This window comes from Lonchura striata, chromosome 22, assembly GCF_046129695.1.
Source record: "Lonchura striata isolate bLonStr1 chromosome 22, bLonStr1.mat, whole genome shotgun sequence".
In the NCBI taxonomy this organism is placed as follows: domain Eukaryota; kingdom Metazoa; phylum Chordata; class Aves; order Passeriformes; family Estrildidae; genus Lonchura; species Lonchura striata.
The window spans coordinates 4008107-4026512 of NC_134624.1; the positions used below are offsets into that span (position 1 = coordinate 4008107).

The window sequence follows — 18406 nt, forward strand, 5'->3', positions numbered from 1 at the left end:
ACAGTGGGATGGGAACCAGGGAGGCTCAGAGTCCAGCCTGAGGATTTCACACAGCATCCTTACAGGTCGTGGCAGAGCAGCTGCAGGGACAGCACATCCCACAAGCTGCCAAACTTCTGCTCAGAATGCAGGAAAACTCTCACCAGACACTTCTCACTCACATCACGGCAATGGACTGAGCCCAAAATCTGTCACCTGGCATGTCTGGGGTTTAAGCACAGACTGCAATTTCTGCAGGAGGTTCCAGGGGAGCCTTACGTTGTCACGGATGTTGATGTCCGAGCCCTTGGCCAGCAGCAGCTTCACCAGCTCGATGTGTTTGTACTCCGTGGCCCAGATCATCGGCGTCCAGCCACCGTCGTCCTGGGCAGGGACAGCGGGTGACACACAGCACAACACAGCTCCTGTGGCCCCCAGGCAGCCCTGCCCTCCCCCTGTCTGTCTGCTCCTTCCCCTTCTGCCTGCACGGCTGCAGGTCCTGCAGAGCCCAGCCTGGCTGGGAGCAGCACAGCTGAGCCTGGAGTTTATTCCAGCTCAGCAGGCTGGCACTGCCTCTCCAGCTTATTCAAGTACACTGACTGTCCAAAAGGCACAAGGAACACCCAGGGTGTGTAAGAGATCTTACAGAAACCCCCTGAGAAGCCTGGGGACCTGTTCTTGCCCCAGGTGCAGCTCTGTCTCACCCCACAGCAATGGGCAAACCCCACAGTGGTAAGTACCAGGCTCAGCCCATCCCACACCATTGTCCATGATTCCCCAGCAGGAAAAGCTCAGAGACACCCTGGAGCAACAGGCTCCACAGCAAGTTCAAGGCCAAGGAGAAACTGCAAATCAAGGGGAGTTTCCCTGAGGTCAGTGAGGGATCACATTCCCTGGCAGATGGGAGGGGCACGGAATTGTCACCCTGTGGTGATTTGGAGGTGTCCCCCAGCAGCAGGACTGTACCTGAGTGAGCACTGGGCAGACAGCACAGTGCTGAGGGAGTCCCTGACCTGGGCAAGCAGCTCCTGCCCCAGGGAAGGCCTCACCTGGCAGTTGACATCCATCTTCCCGTTGGAGAGCAGGTACTGCACCACATCGTAGTGCCCCTTCTTGGCTGCCAAGTGCAGACACGTGGAGCCCTCAGCATCCTGCACACAAGCACAGAACAAACCCTCAGGGATGCTCAGGAACAGCAGAGAAGTTCCCAGATGGAGCAGAGAACTCCAAAAGTCTCCACCCCACTGCCAGGAGGGCAGAGAGCAGGAGCCAGAGCCAGCTCCAAGCAGAGCTTGGGAGCTTTACACCAAAGAGGTGCCACCCTGCAGAGAAGGAAAGGGCTTTGCAAAGCCTGGGGAAGGTACCAGCCCCAAACCTTGGCAGTGATGCCCCTTCTCCAACAGCTCATTTCCCACTCCTTTCCATTTGCTGGAGAGCCAAAGGGAAGCAAAAATCCCTTACACAGGCAAAGTTGGCACTTTACATCAGAAAAATTGCTCTGTCTCAAGTTGAAATGCTCCATTCCTCATTCCTCCAGCTTTTTTGCTGGGTTGTGTTAGCCCAAGGCCTTATCCCAGCACCTGGCAGCAGGTCCAGGGCTGTGGTGTCTCTCTCCAGAGAGACCAGGTCCTCAGCCTGCTCACAGCCATCTGCACAGACAGGAGATAAAAAGCAACCCCAAAGGTTAAAAGGAAAAATGCCTCTGGGAGCTGGGAATGCAAGGCCTGGAGGAGATGGACAGGCTGTGAGTCATGATGGAGAGGAGATGCTCCCACCCTCACACCAAAGCTCTGGCAGCAGCCTGACTTTTATCAGGCATTCATATCCCAAGAACTTAGCACAGAGCAAGGCCCAGAGAGCAGGAAATCAGGAGGAGGAAATGAAAGACTGAAAATGAAATTACTCCTTCCAGCTAAATCCCTGGGAGCAACGCTGGAGGTGAGAGCTTTGGGATGGAGCTGATTGTGTTGCAGGGTGAGAGAGCAACTCTCTGAGCAAGGAGGGGACATCTCAGGTCAGGGATTGCACCATGAGGGCTCCTGGGGACACAGAAAGATTTCTACACCCCCATATGTGCCTGCTCCAGCTGAATAATTCCACAGCTTTCCCCTTGGATGGGCAAGAAGCAAGTGCAACTCCTCAGCCCTGGGAGAGCAGGCAGGTTTTATTGAAAAGTTTCTTCAGGTTTTGAGTGGGGTTTTTCCATGCTAATAACAGGACCAACAGCTTCACCGTGGGGGCTGGGGAGCCTCCACCCAGCTCCCTGCCCTGCAGTCCCAGGGCTCTGCACACACCTGCCCCAGCTAAGGGCTGGAGCTGCTTCCAGACCAATGCTGCTGCTTTCAAACAGAGCCTGAGGTGGTGCAAGAAACTAATTAACATCATAAACTAGCTACGATCTGAGGCTTCTAATTTGCCTTTGCAAGCTCAGAATTTATCTCCTTCCCTTGACCTTCAGAAGCACAAACTCCCCTCTTTTCTCTTCCACAGGAATAAATTGGGTGACGATGTCTGGGCTGCTCCAAGGTACCTGGGACAGTGGCCAGCACAAAGCCACACGTGCCCGTCCTGTCCTTTCCCCTTCCCAGCTCAGAACCAGCCTCCCAAGGATCCATTTGGGGCCTGGACTGGGCAGCACCTGATACCCTGTGCAATGCTGCCAGTTCCTTCCCAAACCCAGCCAGGAGCAGCAGGTTGTGACAGTAAGTTTGAATGGGGAGGCTTCCTGCGCTCCAAACAGCATCTGATTTATGGGACTAATAAATGGTCTGTGCATTTTCCAAGATTGCAAAGCAAACAGAGCATGCTAAAGGCAAAGAGACAGCTGCATTTTATTGTTTTCGTTTAAATTAAGGGGTAGAGTTTAAAGATGGGGTTCAATTTTGCCACTGCAGCATGACTGCAAGAATTCACACATCAGTCCTTTGGAAAGGAAAGCTTCCTCTGTCATTTTTCCTGGCTTGGCAAACACCTAATTACCAGCCTATTTTAAAACATCACCCCAAAACTCTTATTATGAGAGCCTACAGAGAAGGGAACTCTGAAATCAGCTCCACTGCAGTGGATTTGTGACACTAAGATCTATGAAATGAAATCCCCATGACATTTGGTGCCACAAACTAGAGGGACAAGTGGCAACACTTGCCCCAAACAGCTCATGGCCAGCAGAAAAATGAGATTATGACAACTCCAGCCTTCACTCCAAGACAAACCAGTTCATTTGTACTCAGCCTGGGCACTTTTACCCAAAACTTCAAGGAAGAAATGTTGGACAGAGGCTTCCTCAGGAGAAAAAGGGAAGGAATAAACTGCTACCTTGGGATCTACTAGTGCTCCAGCCTTGATCAGGTATTTCACAGTTTCCAGGTGGTTGTTTTCTGCTGCTTCCATCAGCGGGGTCCTCTGGTCCTCAGAGCAGGTGTCAATGTTAGCACCAGCCTGTTGGGAGGCCAGGGCAAGGACAAGGACAATTAGCAGAGGAAGGATGTGGGAGTAGAGATTTAATACCAAGATCTTCTCCTGAAATTTAGCCATATTAAGCAGGGGGGAAGAAGAAGAAAAAGAAGAAATAGAATGAGGAAAGAAGGCAGTGTAAGTCCACCTGCTCTAGAAACAGCACACACTGCCTGCCTCCTCTCCTGCCTTCCCCAGCCAGGAAGGAACTGTAAGGAAGCCAACAGCTGGTATTAAATAACTCCTGTTATTACCAGATTTTGTACTCCTTCTTTCTAGATATTGCTTGTGTAACAATTTGGAAAAGTCAGCCTCCTCCTTTCTCCAGCAGCTTTGTTTTCCCTGGTCTATCATTTAGCCTACAACAACCAGCTCTTCTCAATGTCACAAGCAGTAGGAACAACTTGCTGATGGCAACAAAGGCAGGAGCTGTAAAAAGTATCCTGGGGGTTGGCTAAATATTCCTGTGGAAGTCAGTGGCACCACTTCCACAGAGGTCTCTGAGCATCTGTTCAGTTCAACCCAGAGTGCCTCCAACCAACACCTCACTCCTTTCCAAACCATGGCAATGTCAGGTTGGGGCTGAGCTCAGGAAGCACCCAAAGTTAAACCCAAAAGCTCTCAGACACCCAGCTCTTGGTAGGGGGTGTGTGTGAGGCTCACACCTGTTCACAGCACCTGACTCAGGTTCACCTGGCACAAGGAGCTGTTTTCAGGTGCCTCCCACTGAATTCCTTTGGTTTGACTCTTTCCCCCAGCCAGAGCAATTTGAACCAGGGCAGAGGAGGCATTTCAAGTGGAACAAGCTGGGGCCATTCCCAGCCAAACACTGGGCTGCTGCAGAAGCCAGACCTCAGGGAGAGACAAGATGAAGCACTTTGGAAACAAACCAACCCTACAGATAATTAAATTGTTTGTGATATCTCACAAGTTTTGCTCCTTTTCCTCATTCCACTGTCTTCACACGCAGTAATTTCAGTGAGAGCAGCCAGGAAGGTCCATTGCTGCCTTCAAACAGTACCTGAAAGCCTCGAGTTCCAGGTGCTGAAATGCACCAGCCCAGCAGGATCATTTCCAAGGGCCAGTCACTGCTGCCTTCTCAGCAGCCCTTTAAGGTTTCCCAATCCCACAGAGTAAACAAAACACACCTCCAGACCAGAGACACCAGTACAAAAAAGAAAAACGATAACTTTTTAAATGCTTATTTTTCTTCTTCACATCGTTTCGGAGCAGGCTCAACAACACCCCTACAGCTTTGACCATCTTCCCTCAGTTAGAATCCAAATCCCAGACAACAAACCAAACTTGAATCTTCCCTTCACTCCTTTCCACATGTGAGACGTTTATGCTGCAGAGGAAAATCCTGCAGGAGCTCCTCAGGTTTTGACAGAAGGGGAGACAGGGCCTGGCAGCTTCCAGGCTCCAGAGCCTCCCTGCCCTCATCACCAAGAGCAACCTGGCTTGGAGCTCAAAACCAAGAGCTTGGAGATCTCCTGCAGCCTGGCAGCACATCTGGCCATGCATCAGGCTGTGCTGGCACATCTGGCAGTGCCCAGCTCTGGCTGTGCTTAGGCACAGATCCCCCCTGCCCCACACCAAATCTTCCCCTGCTCCTTGCCTGGAGAACAGCCCAGCAGGACAATTCCAGTTGTGCCCTCCCCTTACTCTGCCCCACTCCTCTCTCAGCAAACCCTGGGGTTGAGGAGGTTTTTTACAGGACGGATTTTCCACTGCTGATTTCCATGTGGGGCAGATCAAAGCCCACAGAAAATGGTTTGTACTGGGGGCTGGAAGTGCAGACAGACCTGAATGAGCATGTGGCAGATGTCCACGTGGCCAGACTCGGCAGCAGCATGGAGAGGGGTTCTCTTACTCTGATGCTCCATTTTAAAATTAGGGTCAATTCCATCCACTGCAAAACAGAGCAGAGACACTTTCAAGCACAGTTCAGAGACTGAAGTGTAACAGGAGAATCATGTCTCAGCTAAAGGCTTTTAAAGGATGGGTTCCCAGCCCATCCTCAGGCCTGCTCATGTCTCACTGCACATTTCACCAGAAAGCTCTCAGGGCAGTCCCCTGCACATTCAATATGCAACAGCCCTCAGACCCAGAGCTTAGAAACACCAGGAAATTCAATACCTTTTTAAAGCATTACTATCTCTCCAAAGGCCACATCCCTCAGCTTCACAACTCATCCCAAAAACAACAAACACCACACGAGGATAAAAAGAGAAAAACTGCTGCTTGGTTTAAAGCAACCCAGAAATTGGGAACAACAAAGAGTTTGTACCAACTGGGCTCTGTCTCACCACTATTAACTGAAATTAAAATTAGTGATCCTTTTTGCACCCCTGCAAATACAGAGCTGCGACATGGATGGAATTTCCCCACACAGGCTCAGGATCTGGCCAGAGATTCCCACAGCTGTGCAGAGACTGACAGATGATGCTGACAGCCAGACAAAGATGTCTGGGCATGATAACATGTTGTGTATGATGAGGCTGTAGTTAAATATCAATGAATAACATTTCTGTGCTATTGAAAACAGGAACAATGGAGCAAACACTTGCTAGACAAAAAAAAAAAAAGAAAAAGAACTAATAAAGGGCAAGAACAGAGAACAGAGAGCATCCAAAAATGTACAGCAAAGTACTGGAGTGAAAAGGAAGCATCCTGAGGAAACATTTTGTCCTTCAGAAGGGGAAGTTCCTGGGGAATATTGGATGCTAGAAACAAGTTCAGCAGTACAAAGGTGATAGGCACCTCTGTGCCCCAAAACAAACCCCATGGTTGAAGGCTCTTCCCTTCTGCTTTCTTGCTGATGGGTCTTGGTTTAAATTGAAATCTATTAAATCTATTCCCTCTCTACTGGATGCAAATATGTACCCCAGGCATGGAGAGGGGATGGGACAAACCAGATGGAGGTCATTGTGGGGACACAACCAGCTGGTGTGGAGGAACCACGCTCAGATGCAGACACACGTGGGGAGCAGTGCACATTTCCCAGAGAGATGAAGCCTTCCCAGTGACACATCACCCACAGGAGCCTCTGCTCCGAGTCCCTCCCCATGGGAAGGTGACGTGGTGCCATGCTGGGAAGTGGCCGCTGGCACTGCCTGGCAGGAGCTGGGAGTGCTGCCAGACAGGAGGCCAGGGCAGGAGGCACCTACCCAACATCAGCAGCACCTTCTGCAGCTCCCCTTGCCTGGCAGAGAAGTACAGCTGCTTCGGGTGGAACCGCAGCTTCTTGGGCCTGCAGGAGCGGGGAGAGAGCAGAATTAATGCCCAGGGAAGAACAGGAGTGTCACCCCTCACTGCCACCCCTGGGCCTGGCAGAGCTCTGGGCTCATCCCCAGCGTGGGCAGCAGGGCTGGAGAGCTCTGCCCCTGTGCTCAGGTGAGACCCCACCTGCAGAGCTGCCTCCAAATCTGGGGTCCCCAACACGGGGAGGACGTGGAGCTCTGGAGTGAATCCAGACAGGCCATAGAGATGCTCCAAGGGCTGGAGCCCCTCTGCTCTGGAGCCAGGCTGGGAGAGCTGGGGGTGCTCACCTGGAGAGGAGAAGCTCCAGGGAGAGCTCAGAGCCCCTGCAGGGCCTGAAGGGGCTCCAAAAAAGCTGGGGAGGTACTGGGGACAAGGGATGGAGGGACAAGACACGGGGAATGGCTTCAAACTGAAAGCCAGGAAATTTAGGATTAAATATATGAAAGAAATCCCTCCCTGGGAGGCTGGGCAGGCCCTGGCACAGGTGCCCAGAGCAGCTGTGGCTGCCCCTGGATCCCTGGCAGTGCCCAAGGCCAGGCTGGACAGGGCTAGGAGCAGCCTGGGACAGTGGGAGGTGTCCCTGCCATGGCAGGGGTGGAAGTGGATGAGATTTAAGGTCCCTTCCAACCCAAACTTTCTGTGATTCTCTGATACAGCTTCAGTGTACAGCTCCAGAAAAACAAATTTCCAGAAGGAGTCTTTAAAACTTCCAGCTCCAGCCCGAGACAGTCCTGTTCCAGTGAGGGCTGGATCTGTTCAGTGCTGCTCAGCAACACATTCTGGGTCTCATTACTGTGAACAGGAGCCCAGAAGTTACAGCTGCAGCTGAAGAGCCAGTGGAAAATGAAATCCTCCAGAGAAATCAATAAGACATTTAGAGCTGTTACAGTTCTCCCAAATCTGTTGGGGATGACTAATGAGTGAAGTGAAGAAAAAAAAGCTCAGAGTTGGACAAAGATCCAGAAAAGCTAAATCTCCTTTTCACTAGGCTAAGAAACTTTGCTGGGAACCGGAGTGACCCCAGTGGTCTTTTGCTTACTTTTCAGAGTCCAGGGCAATCAGGGCACTTTCCAGGGTTTCTTTCACTGGTCCCTGGGTCAAGCTAGTAGTAGGCTTTGGAAAAACTGAAGACCCAGGGATGTCAAACCCTTCAGCAGCTGAACTTTCTGGCTTGTCTTCCTCTGACAACCTCGTCCCAGTGCCACTGAAGAGGAGAAATGAGAGATAGCCAAAGCACAACCATTAAAAATACACAACAATGTTTCTCTTATGCCAAAAAAGAAAAGCAAATGCATTTTAAACACAGATAAGTGTAACTGAAATCAAAACCCAAAGCAATATATTTGACAGCTTTTTTGGTAAGAACTTGCCCAGTAAGGAATTGCACTGCCCTCTGACTACATCTTGATGTACTCCATGCTACAGGAGACCAAGGCACATGTGGCAAGTCTTAAAGCCACCTACACAAGCCCATATGGCATGGGAGTCAGAGCAGAGTTCAACACAGGGCTGGTTTGATTTGTGTTTTCCTCCTCTCACGGGTGAGAGTCAGGAGCTGCAGATGGGAATGGCTGTCACTTAGCAAACCTGACAACAACAACTAATTCCACTATTATTCCATTCCTAACAGTAAGAGGAAGGAATGGTTTAACTCCTGAACCCCCCAACCTCCAGAGCCTCTGCCTCAGCTCTGGGGCAGCGAGCGACCCAAAACAACCCTGCAGATTCCCGCAGCTGAGCCAGCCCAGGCAGCACCCAGCTCATCGGGAGGAGCCCAACCATTCCTCAAAGTTGAGCCCAATTCAAACCAAATGCTGGTCTGGCAGGAGGTTTGAGATCCCCCCGAGCTCACCTCCCCGTGGTGGTGTCGGCCCTGCCCTCCACAGCGGCGGGTTTCTGCTGCTCGTAGCTCAGGGACACCGTGGAGGTGGTGTCAGCCTTGGCTATTGTCACCTCCTTGGCCTTGGAGGCCTCCTCCCCGCAGTGAGGGCAGTAGCTGGTGTCGTTCACCTGCGAGGCACAGCTCTTGTGGAAGCGGTGGGAGATGCTGCTCTCGGGCTGACACTCCATGAAAGTGCCCTTAAAAAACCACAGAGAAGGAATTCAGCCCCTGCTCGGCCCGCGCCTCGCCCCTTCACATGCTCCATGCCACTCCTCTCACCACCTCTCTCGGCCCTGCTGCGTCCAGTACAGTAAAGCAAGCACTGCCACTTCTTTAGAAGAGAACAAAACCAAGGTAAAGGGGGAAAAACTCACTTGGTTAAGGACTGCAAAGCAAGATTTGGAATTGTGCTTGGGAAACAGAACAAAGAAGTCCCGATTTCCAGCTCTTCCCTCTAACGCTTGAAGTTCTCGCTTGTGTCTCTAGAAGTGCCAGTGCACTGTAAGGACGCCCCCAAAACTGGAAAAGAAACCTTCAGACCTGTGCTGAGCCAGCATTAAAGCTACCTGAAACACAGCTTACACAAAACATTCAAGAACTGCATGAATCTGTCACTGACCCCACTGTAACCCAAATTATTTGACTCTTCTGCCTGGACAAGCCTAATTAACCCAAACAAGCTCGCTGCTCATGCAACAAACTGGGCAATTCCTCTTAAAATTATTTTCCCTTTCTAGCAAAGTCCCTGCAACTGCTGTGCAGGAGCCCAGAAGTCCTGCCTGTGGTGTCAGTGCTGCCTGAAGCCCTGCTGTGCTCTGGGTTGGTGATGGTGGCACAGACAAACACTCCAGGTTCACCTCTGTGCACCAGCACACAGCACTGAGAGATGGAAGAGAGTGCAAGGAAAGGCCAGCCAAACCCCCTCTTCTCCTGAATCCAGTCTTCCCAAGCAATCTAATTAACTCTATTTCAGCTTTGCAAATGCCTTGAAGGGGTTTGAGGATTTTATCTTCTAAATGATCTTTGACTCAGCAAGAAAACCCAGGACGGCTCCACTTACTACAATAATGCTTGAGACAACTGCAGCATCTTTCCTTGAGTCATCTTGAAAAATACCAGCATCACACAATTAAGCCTCACCATCACTCCATGAGGCCTCAGTTGGTGCCCTTCAGCTTTATCCACAGGGAAAGCAGGGCACTGACCACTAAAGGACTGCACCAAGTCCCTTAAAAGCCTCAGTGGAACAGGTGGAAGAAGCAGCAGGACATCACAGAGTGATTTGTGTTGGAAGGAACCTTAAATCTCATCTGGTTCCACCCCCCTGCCATGGGCAGGGACACCTTCCACTGCCCCAGGCTGCTCCAAGCCCTGACCAACCTGGCCTTGGGCACTGCCAGGGATCCAGGGGCAGCCATGGCTGCTCTGGGCACCCTGTGCCAGGGCCTCATCACTCTCAGATGGGAGAATTCCTTCCTAATATTTGATCTTTCTAATATCTAATCTAACTGAGATCTCCAACACTGCCTTGGTCCAGTGCCATTACTCAGGTTCCCCATCCTGAGGGAACACAGAGGAGGGGGCACAGTTTCCCCTACAAACCAAGCTAAGACATTTTTTGGATGTGATTGATCCGTACACCAAGAAAAACAACAAACCCTTGTTCCAAAGAAATTCCAAAGGCAAGACTTCCAGCATGTGAAATCCCCTTGGTAACACCCCTTGAGGGTCTCCAGGAAGATAAAGGTGATGATTTCAGCTGCCCTCACACACATTCCTATTGAAAACACCTCCTGATGTGCTGTGGAACGAGGTGGGGCTGATGCCAGGAAGTCAGGACACCCCTTTAGGGACCATCTCCACCTTCAGCTTCCAGCTGTTGCAACAGGTACCCCCTTCCCTGGATTGAGAGCACGAACTTACTGCAGTGCAAAAGTATCCACAGCCAGGGCAACACTGGTGTTTCACCATCCTCCCTCTATGGTCCTCACACAGCACCAAAAGCTGGACTTTGTTAGACGGGCGCATCAGTTCATACTTAACCACACTGTTTGTGCATCGGCCCAGCTGGAACAGGAGAAATTAAAGGCAATGAAATTACTGCAGACCACAACACTCCCTGTGCTTGTGCAGAGGAAGATTTTGCACACTGCCTCGAGGAGCCCTGGCTTGTTCACAGGAATTCAGCTGTGTGCCAGAGAGCATTAGCAGTGCAGCAGGAAGCTGTGAAAGCTGCTCTCAGGAAGGAATGCATCATTTACTAACTAACATGCATGCGCACCCCGAGTCATTTGTTCCTTGCAACAACAACAACAAAATCATAACTGGAAATAGGCAACAGCCAAGCAGCAGAAGGGGCAGTCCCAGGGGCCTGACTCACACAACACACACTCTCCTCTTGCCAGGAAGAGCGGGTGTCAGTGACCAAGAGAAGGAGACCATACACACTAAATCTTGTTACTGCTCAAAACTCCCAGTCACAGGAAGATAAAGGGAGAAATAATTGCTCCTCATTGCCAGCGAAGTTATCGTCTGTACTGGTTCCAGCACTGGCCCCTGCCCAGACCACAGGGATGAAGAGCCAGGCTTTCATGAGAGCTCAGCTAAAGTCATGTTTGGAGCAGGTTTTCCAAAGGATTTCACCAATCTACAGCTCTGGGCTTAAAAATCAGAGGATCACAGAATCATGGAATGGTTTGGGTTGGAAGGAACGTTAAAGCTCATCCACTTCCACCCCTGCCATGGCAGGGACATCTTCCACTGTCCCAGCTGCTCCCAGCCCTGTCCAGCCTGGCCTTGGGCACTGCCAGGGATCCAGGGGCAGCCACAGCTGCTCTGGGCACCCTGTGCCAGGGCTTGCCCACCCTCACAGGGAAAAATTTCTTCCCAATCTTCACCTGTCCTCCTTAGCTTGAAGCCATCCCCCTTTTCCTACCATTCCATGCTTTCTTATGGTCCACCTTGTCCTTTTACTGGCAGCAGGTTCCAAAATTGGGGCTCTCTGTCCCCAGCCAGTGTTCCTTGCTCTGCTGCACCAAGAGGGAGCAGCATCTCCTACAGCCACCACTGTTCCAGCCCAGCTGTCACCTGCCAGCAGGACACAACACTCTTTGTGTCTGTTTCAAGCTCCCCTTGATAATAATCTTGCTTTCCCCAAATACCTGGTAAAGGAAATTTATAAACTAGGAATATCAAGGTGAAAGGCTGCTCCAAGGAAGGGTCCCTTGGAGGGAAGGTGTAGAATTAATTGTGCTCATGACAGTCAGGGACTCAGTGCCACAGACTGTCCCTCTGCTCCAGCCAAGGATTTGCTGCTTTTTCTCAACAAAACTAAACTTTCTCTCTATTTATTTTAATTCCACCCCTGCAGACGCAACATCCCTGTAGGAAAAGAGAATGGATTTTAACCTAGGCTCATCATCTACCCCAGCATCTCCAGTTCAGCTTTCCCAAATTCCAGCTGCAAAGACTTCTGTGGTTGGAACACCTTGGCCAGACTGATCCCTGTCACCACCCCGAGCCCAGGGGCTGCAGTGGTGGCACAAGGGGACCATTGATCTTTTCCTGAGGAGGAATTTTACTGAGGTGAGAAAATTCCATTGACATGTGGAAAGCTGCATTACCTATGTGAGCAAGACCCTGCACTGCTATGCCACACTTTTTGTTAGAAACCCTAAAACAAGTTCAACATGATTAATTGCTATTTTGCAACCATTAGAGAGTGCAGCAGGTGCTCAGAACTATTTATAACACTCTCCAAGGACATGACAGTCTGGAGAAGCCACTATTCACGCATATAATATTCCTCTAACATCTCTGAGTCACTTATCCCATTATCAAAAAGAATCCAACATCAAGCATGGTCTTTGCTGTTCCTCCCTGTGATTTATTCAGGGACAGAACTGTCAACTCACCATAGCGAGGAGCAGGAATTCTTTCACACACCTTGTGTTTGTTTAGAAACCCTGGGGTCCCCCCTGTCTATGATGAGTCTCCCAGGACATTTTCTCTTTAATGAAACAATTTTGCCATTCTTTGGAAATTCCTCTCTCTACAGGTATCAGCACATACCAAGAGAAGCAGAGCTGGTCTACAAACCTGATTATCCCTTTGTCCCTCCATCCACCCTTCTCCTGGAATCCTAGAGGAGAACTAGGGATATTCTCATTCCTTGTTCTACCACTGGTGAGTGTGAGAGTGCTGTAGTGAGGCTGGAGCTGAAAAGGAACCCAAGTGCCTCCCAGTAAAAGGAGAATCCATCAAGAGCATTCCTGTCCTGCAGTTCTCACTTTCCAGATTTTTGGAGTGGAGTCACTTCTGCCACTTCCTTCCACACTTCTGGAACCAGCAGAACCCAAGCAGCCCAGCTGTGACCCAAAGGCATCGAGTGCAATCCCTGCCAGGCAGTCAGACTGGGGCTGCACAGTTGCCAGGACATGGAAGCTTTGGGACAGAAAGAGGAGGAGAGAGAAAGGCTGGGGCAGCAGAGGCCATGCCAAGCTCCTGAACTCAACACCCGGCCACAGAAAGGTTTGCAGCAGTTCCTTCACAGTCAAGGCAAACCAGCTCAAATCCTTGACTGGATTTTCTCTCTCTGATGCAGGTTCCTGTATTTGAGCCCATGGGACCTGAAGTGTGAATGTCACATCAACCAGATCCAGCCACACAGGCCAGGACCAGCCTGAGAGAACCACCCAGAGCCTCTCCCAGTGCAGACACAGCAGCTGCTCCCTTCCCAGAGGCCTCACCCCAGTGCTGGGACAGGCACAGAGTGCTGGGACAGGCACAGAGTGCTGGGACATGCACAGAGTGCTGAAACCCTCAGCTGAGCGAGGGGGACAGTCCTGCCATTCCTCACACCAGTGGGTCCCAGTCTAGCAGGCCCAGAGCCCCTGCATGACCCCACACGTGCTCCTGGCACAGCTTTTCACTCTTTGTGGCCTTGTCCTCAGCAGGAAAGGCTGTGGGGAGCTAAAGGACAGGCTCCTACCTCGTTATCCACGCTCTCCGTGGCCATGCACTGGTTGTTGGCTAACGTGGTGATCTCTCTGCTTTTGGGGGTTTCCATTCGACAGCTACACAGGGGCACTTCCTGCAGACCATCCACTTCCATTGCTTCAGGGCCATTGGAGAGACCTGGGGCACAGAAAAACAGTGAATTAAGTGAATTAACTCCAGTTCTCTGCCAGGAGAAAGGATTCAGTCCACCAACACCAGCCATGTCCTGTGACATCTTCCCATTCCATGTCCTGAAATGCTCTCCAGGCTTTAGCACCACCCTGTAAAAGAGACCCTTTTACGCCAGCTGGAGTTTGCAAAAGCCTCCTGCACTTTTCCCAGTCCAGCCACACTCAGCTGAATGTGCTGAGATCAAGAGTGATAAGTTAAGATCAGTTTATTCTGAGAAAACCTCAAAAAGGCAAAGCAATGAGGTGCAGGTTTTTATCAGCCTCTCTCCCCTCCCCACAACACTGGGCTCTGGCACCAGGAAATTTGCAGGAAACCACTCAGAGCTAGAAATTTGAATAGGCAGTGGAGTGATAAATAGAGATCATCACGAAAGCACAAACTCCTATTTGCAAAGCTTATTACACAGATGGGAAAACAAAATTCCTGGGACTGTTTGGTGTCAGCCAAGCACAAATTGCTTATTTTGGAAAGAGAACAAACCAGTGAAAAGAAAGCAGCAAGATGCTCCAATGTTCTTGCCTTTTCCTCATCTCTCAGATGTTGAACACTTACAAGCCTATGGAAAGGTGGATGAGGGCTTTCAAGGAGGGTCACTGTGGGAATATTCCTGTGGTTCCTCTGGATTCAAATCAACTACTGGGTTCCCCAGGATTGACAAACATTGGCCTAGTGACAAAAGGGTTGATTCCAGTCCTACCCTCCTCTTCCAGGCCTGCACCAAACCATCTCTGCAATGTTTGCAACACAGAATCCTCTGGCCTTGGGGCTGGTTCACCCTGAAGCTTTTATCCCGAGCTTTCCTTGCCCACTGCTCTGGGATTGACTCACACTGAGAAGGAAGCTTGCTGCTATTTTTCAAGCTTTTGAATGGGAATGGAGACTTCTCTTGCTGGGAGGTTTTGCAGATTTAACCTCATCCCTGAGGGAGATTCCTCTTCAGCTGCCCTGGCAATGGCAGCCTTCCCCCAGAGCATCCTGCCCGTGGCTCTGACCCTGCCAGCCCAGCACAAACCCCTTTCATCCCATCAGGAATTCCTTGAGCCAACAAGTTACAAGCCCAAACCTAGCAAAGGGATATTTCAAGACATACAAGGCCAGGGAAAGTCCTCACTGTTTTCATGTAAAATCCTGTCAAGATCTTAAAGGTTTAAGAGTTTTCTCTGGGAGCACAAATCACAAAGCTCATTCCTTGCCTTCCGAGCTGTCATTTCCCTAATCTGTTTGACATCCAGAGGCTCTGGTGAAAGCATCCCTCATCCCTCCTGACCCTCCCTTGCTGGGGAAGGCTCCCACCCTCTCTTTGATGTGCCTCTATCAAAGGAGCCAGACAAGCTTTGAGGGAGCAGTGGGGCAGACGGGCGGATGCAGCCAGGGGATGCTGGATCTGAGGAGAGTTCAGCACTGGGAGCAGCAGCTGGGGCTCAGCACCCAGGGCCCAGCACCAGCCCCTCCTCCTCCAAGGGCTGAACGAGCCATTCCTGAGGGGCAGCAGCAGCAATTCTGGGGGGATGCTGATTCAGCATATTTCAGGGAATGGAGAGGAGCTGCTGAGTGGGACAGGAGGGCTGGGGCAGTACCTTGGACCCTTGGTGAGAGTATCCCTGAGCTAACGTGCCTCACTGGAACTGGGATCCCATCTACAGCCTCATTCCATCCCAGCACCCTCCCTATCCTCACCCACATCCCCAGCCTCACCCCCATTCCAAACCCATCCCCATTTCTATCCCAGCCCCATCCCTACACTCATCCCCATCCCAGCCCCATCCCTATTCTCATGCTCACCCCCAGCCCAGCCCCATCCCCACCTCCTCATTCTCATCCCAGATGCATTCAACCCCATCCCAATCTCTAATGCTCATCCCCAACCCAGACCCATATCCAGCCTTATCCCCAATCCAGACCCATCCCCATCCCCTTCCGTATCCCAACACTCATCCCCAGTCCAGCCCTATCTTCCCCCTCATCCCGATCCAAATCCCTAACCCCCATCCCATCCCATCCCAATCCCTAATCCTGATCCCAAACCCTAAACCCATCCCATCCCATCCCTAATGCTGATCCCTAACCCCATCCCATCCCTAATCCCGACCCCTAACCCCATCCCATCCCTAATCCCGACCCCTAACCCCATCCCATCCCAATCCCGATCCCTAACCCCCATCCCAATCCCTAACCCCATCCCAACCCTAATCCCGACCCCTAACCCCATCCCATCCCTAATCCCGATCCCTAACCCCATCCCATCCCAATCCCGCCCCATTCCCGTTGCTCTGCGCTCTCTGTGGCCGCCAGGGGGCAGCCGGGGCCCCGCACGGCGCCACCCGCCGAACAAAGGGACCCCAAACCCTGCCCCAAACCCGACCCCAAACACGATCCCAAATCCAAACCCGACCCCAAACCCTGCCCCAAAGCCGACCCCAAACCCTGCCCCAAACCTGACCCCAAACCTGACCCAAACCCTGCCCCAAACCTGACCCAAACCCGACCCCAAACCTGACCCAAACCCGACCCCAAATCCAAACCCGACCCCAAACCCTGCCCCAAACCCGACCCCAAACCCTGCCCCAAACCCGACCCCAAACCCGACCCCAAATCCAAACCCGACCCCAAACCCTGCCCCAAAGCCGACCCCAAACCTGCCCCAAACCTGCCCCAAACCTGACCCAAACCCTGCCCCAAACCCGACCCCAAACCCTGCCCCAAACCTGACCCCAAACCTGACCCAAACCCGACCCCAAATCCGAACCCGACCCCAAACCCTGCCCCAAACCTGACCCCAAACCCTGCCCCAAACCCGACCCCAAACCCTGCCCCAAACCCGACCCCAAACCTGACCCAAACCCGACCCCAAATCCAAACCCGACCCCAAACCCTGCCCCAAACCCGACCCCAAACCCTGCCCCAAACCTGACCCCAAACCCTGCCCCAAACCCGACCCCAAACCCTGCCCCAAACCCGACCCCAAACCCTGCCCCAAACCCGACCCCAAATCCAAACCCGACCCCAAACCCTGCCCCAAACCTGACCCAAATCCAAACCTGACCTCAAATCCAAACCCTGCCCCAAACCTGACCCCAAACCGTGCCCCAAACCCTGCCCCAAACCCGACCCCAAACCCTGTCCCAAACCTGACCCCAAACCCTGCCCCAAACCTGACCCAAACCTGACCCCAAATCCAAACCCTGCCCCAAACCTGACCCCAAATCCAAACCCGACCCCAAACCCGACCCTGAACCTGACCCCAAATCCAAACCCTGCCCCAAACCCAAATCCAAACCTGACCCCAAACACAACTTCAACCCCAAACATAGTCCCAACCCCAAACCTGGCCCCACATTCAAATTCAAACCAGACCCCAAACCAAGCCCTGTCCCCAAACCCAAACTCAGACACAAACCCAGCCCTGACCCCAAACCCAGCTCCAATCCCAACCCCAAACCCAACGACGACCCCAAGCCAATCTCCTCTCAAACCCATCCCCAACTCCAGCTCCAACCCCAAAGCCAAGCCCAGGCCGAGCACTGACCTCCCGCTGGCGAGGAGAGGATCCCCTTCACGCGGAGGTCCAGGGAATCCAGGGACACCTCCATGTACTCCATGCTGTTCTCCTGGCTGGGGCCCTCCCTGCTGCCCAGCGAGGGTTTGTAGGCTTCAGCACCTGGGTGGGAACAGGGGATTCACACACACCCCACAGGAAAAGCCACCCCACGGCTGTGGGGCTGGGCAGGATCACCGGGGAGCCATGAGGGCAGAGCACACGGAATGTGCCACCACCACACCTGGGCATGGCCGGGCACTGCTCTGCTCACACTGAGCTTCCACCTCCACCCGGGCAGGGACCAAGAAAAGGGAATAAATGAGATGAGTTCAGGCTCTGCAAGGGCACAAGGAAGGGATGAAGCAGGGCTTGAGCAGCCTCCTGCCCCCAGGTGCTGCACAGGGCTCAGGGACACGCTGGCCAGGCAGAGCCAGCTGCAGCTCAGGAGGAGGATGAGACAGGTGAACCCAGCTGAGTGGGAGGGGGACACAAAAAAGTAAAGTTGTGCCTCGAAGTGAGCAGAGCTGGGAAGAGATCGTGGGAGAGGGAACTGACAGTGTCTCTCCACTCCCTTGGCTTCACTTCTCTCCTGCTTTGCTCCTGCCAGTCCAGCCTGGCCAAGAGAGCTTGGTTACCCTTCCAGACCAGCTCCCACCTTACTGAAGGGGCAGAAAACCAGCCTGCATGTGAAATGCAGAATTAGATATTTGCTGTGACAGGGATAATGGGTCCCCATGGCACCCTGGGAGGAAGAGGAGTGAGTCAGGTGAGTGACAGAGCAGGGGCTGAAAAATGGTCAATTCACTTAGAAGTACCAAAAAGCTGCTGATACAAAAATGACCTTTTTGCACTGAATTAGCAACCCAGAAAAATAAAAATAAATCTTTTGGTGGCAGTGGATGTATGACACTTCAGCAATGAGGCTGAAGGCACAGCTGCACTATCCACTTTATCTCTCCCATGTTGTTACCTTTCCCAAAGAAGAAGCATCACATCCAACCTGCACTCCTGCCTCTCACCAGAGCTCACTGAAACCTTCTCTGGTGCTCAGTGACTTGGGACAAACAAGAGGGATCCCCTGAACAACACCCACACTTGAG

At 52.1% G+C, this 18406-nt stretch overlaps 1 protein-coding gene across 16 annotated transcripts in view; it reads right to left on the minus strand.

Annotated features, from left to right (window-relative positions):
• EHMT1 (euchromatic histone lysine methyltransferase 1) overlaps positions 1–18406 on the minus strand; it is a 121311-nt gene that overhangs the window by 19822 nt on the left and 83083 nt on the right. For 14 of the 16 annotated variants that reach the window (XM_021542264.3, XM_077787828.1, XM_077787830.1 and 11 more), the window contains 10 exons: positions 17295–17426; positions 13569–13714; positions 10502–10645; positions 8549–8775; positions 7736–7900; positions 6603–6685; positions 5238–5344; positions 3295–3417; positions 1029–1130; positions 259–363 (listed from right to left, as the gene is read on the minus strand). In XM_021542264.3, the coding sequence (XP_021397939.1) occupies positions 259–363; positions 1029–1130; positions 3295–3417; positions 5238–5344; positions 6603–6685; positions 7736–7900; positions 8549–8775; positions 10502–10645; positions 13569–13714; positions 17295–17426 (1334 nt within the window). The remainder of the gene's footprint in view (positions 1–258; positions 364–1028; positions 1131–3294; positions 3418–5237; positions 5345–6602; positions 6686–7735; positions 7901–8548; positions 8776–10501; positions 10646–13568; positions 13715–17294; positions 17427–18406) is intronic. The other 2 variants (XM_077787833.1, XM_077787832.1) reach the window with 1 other exon arrangement.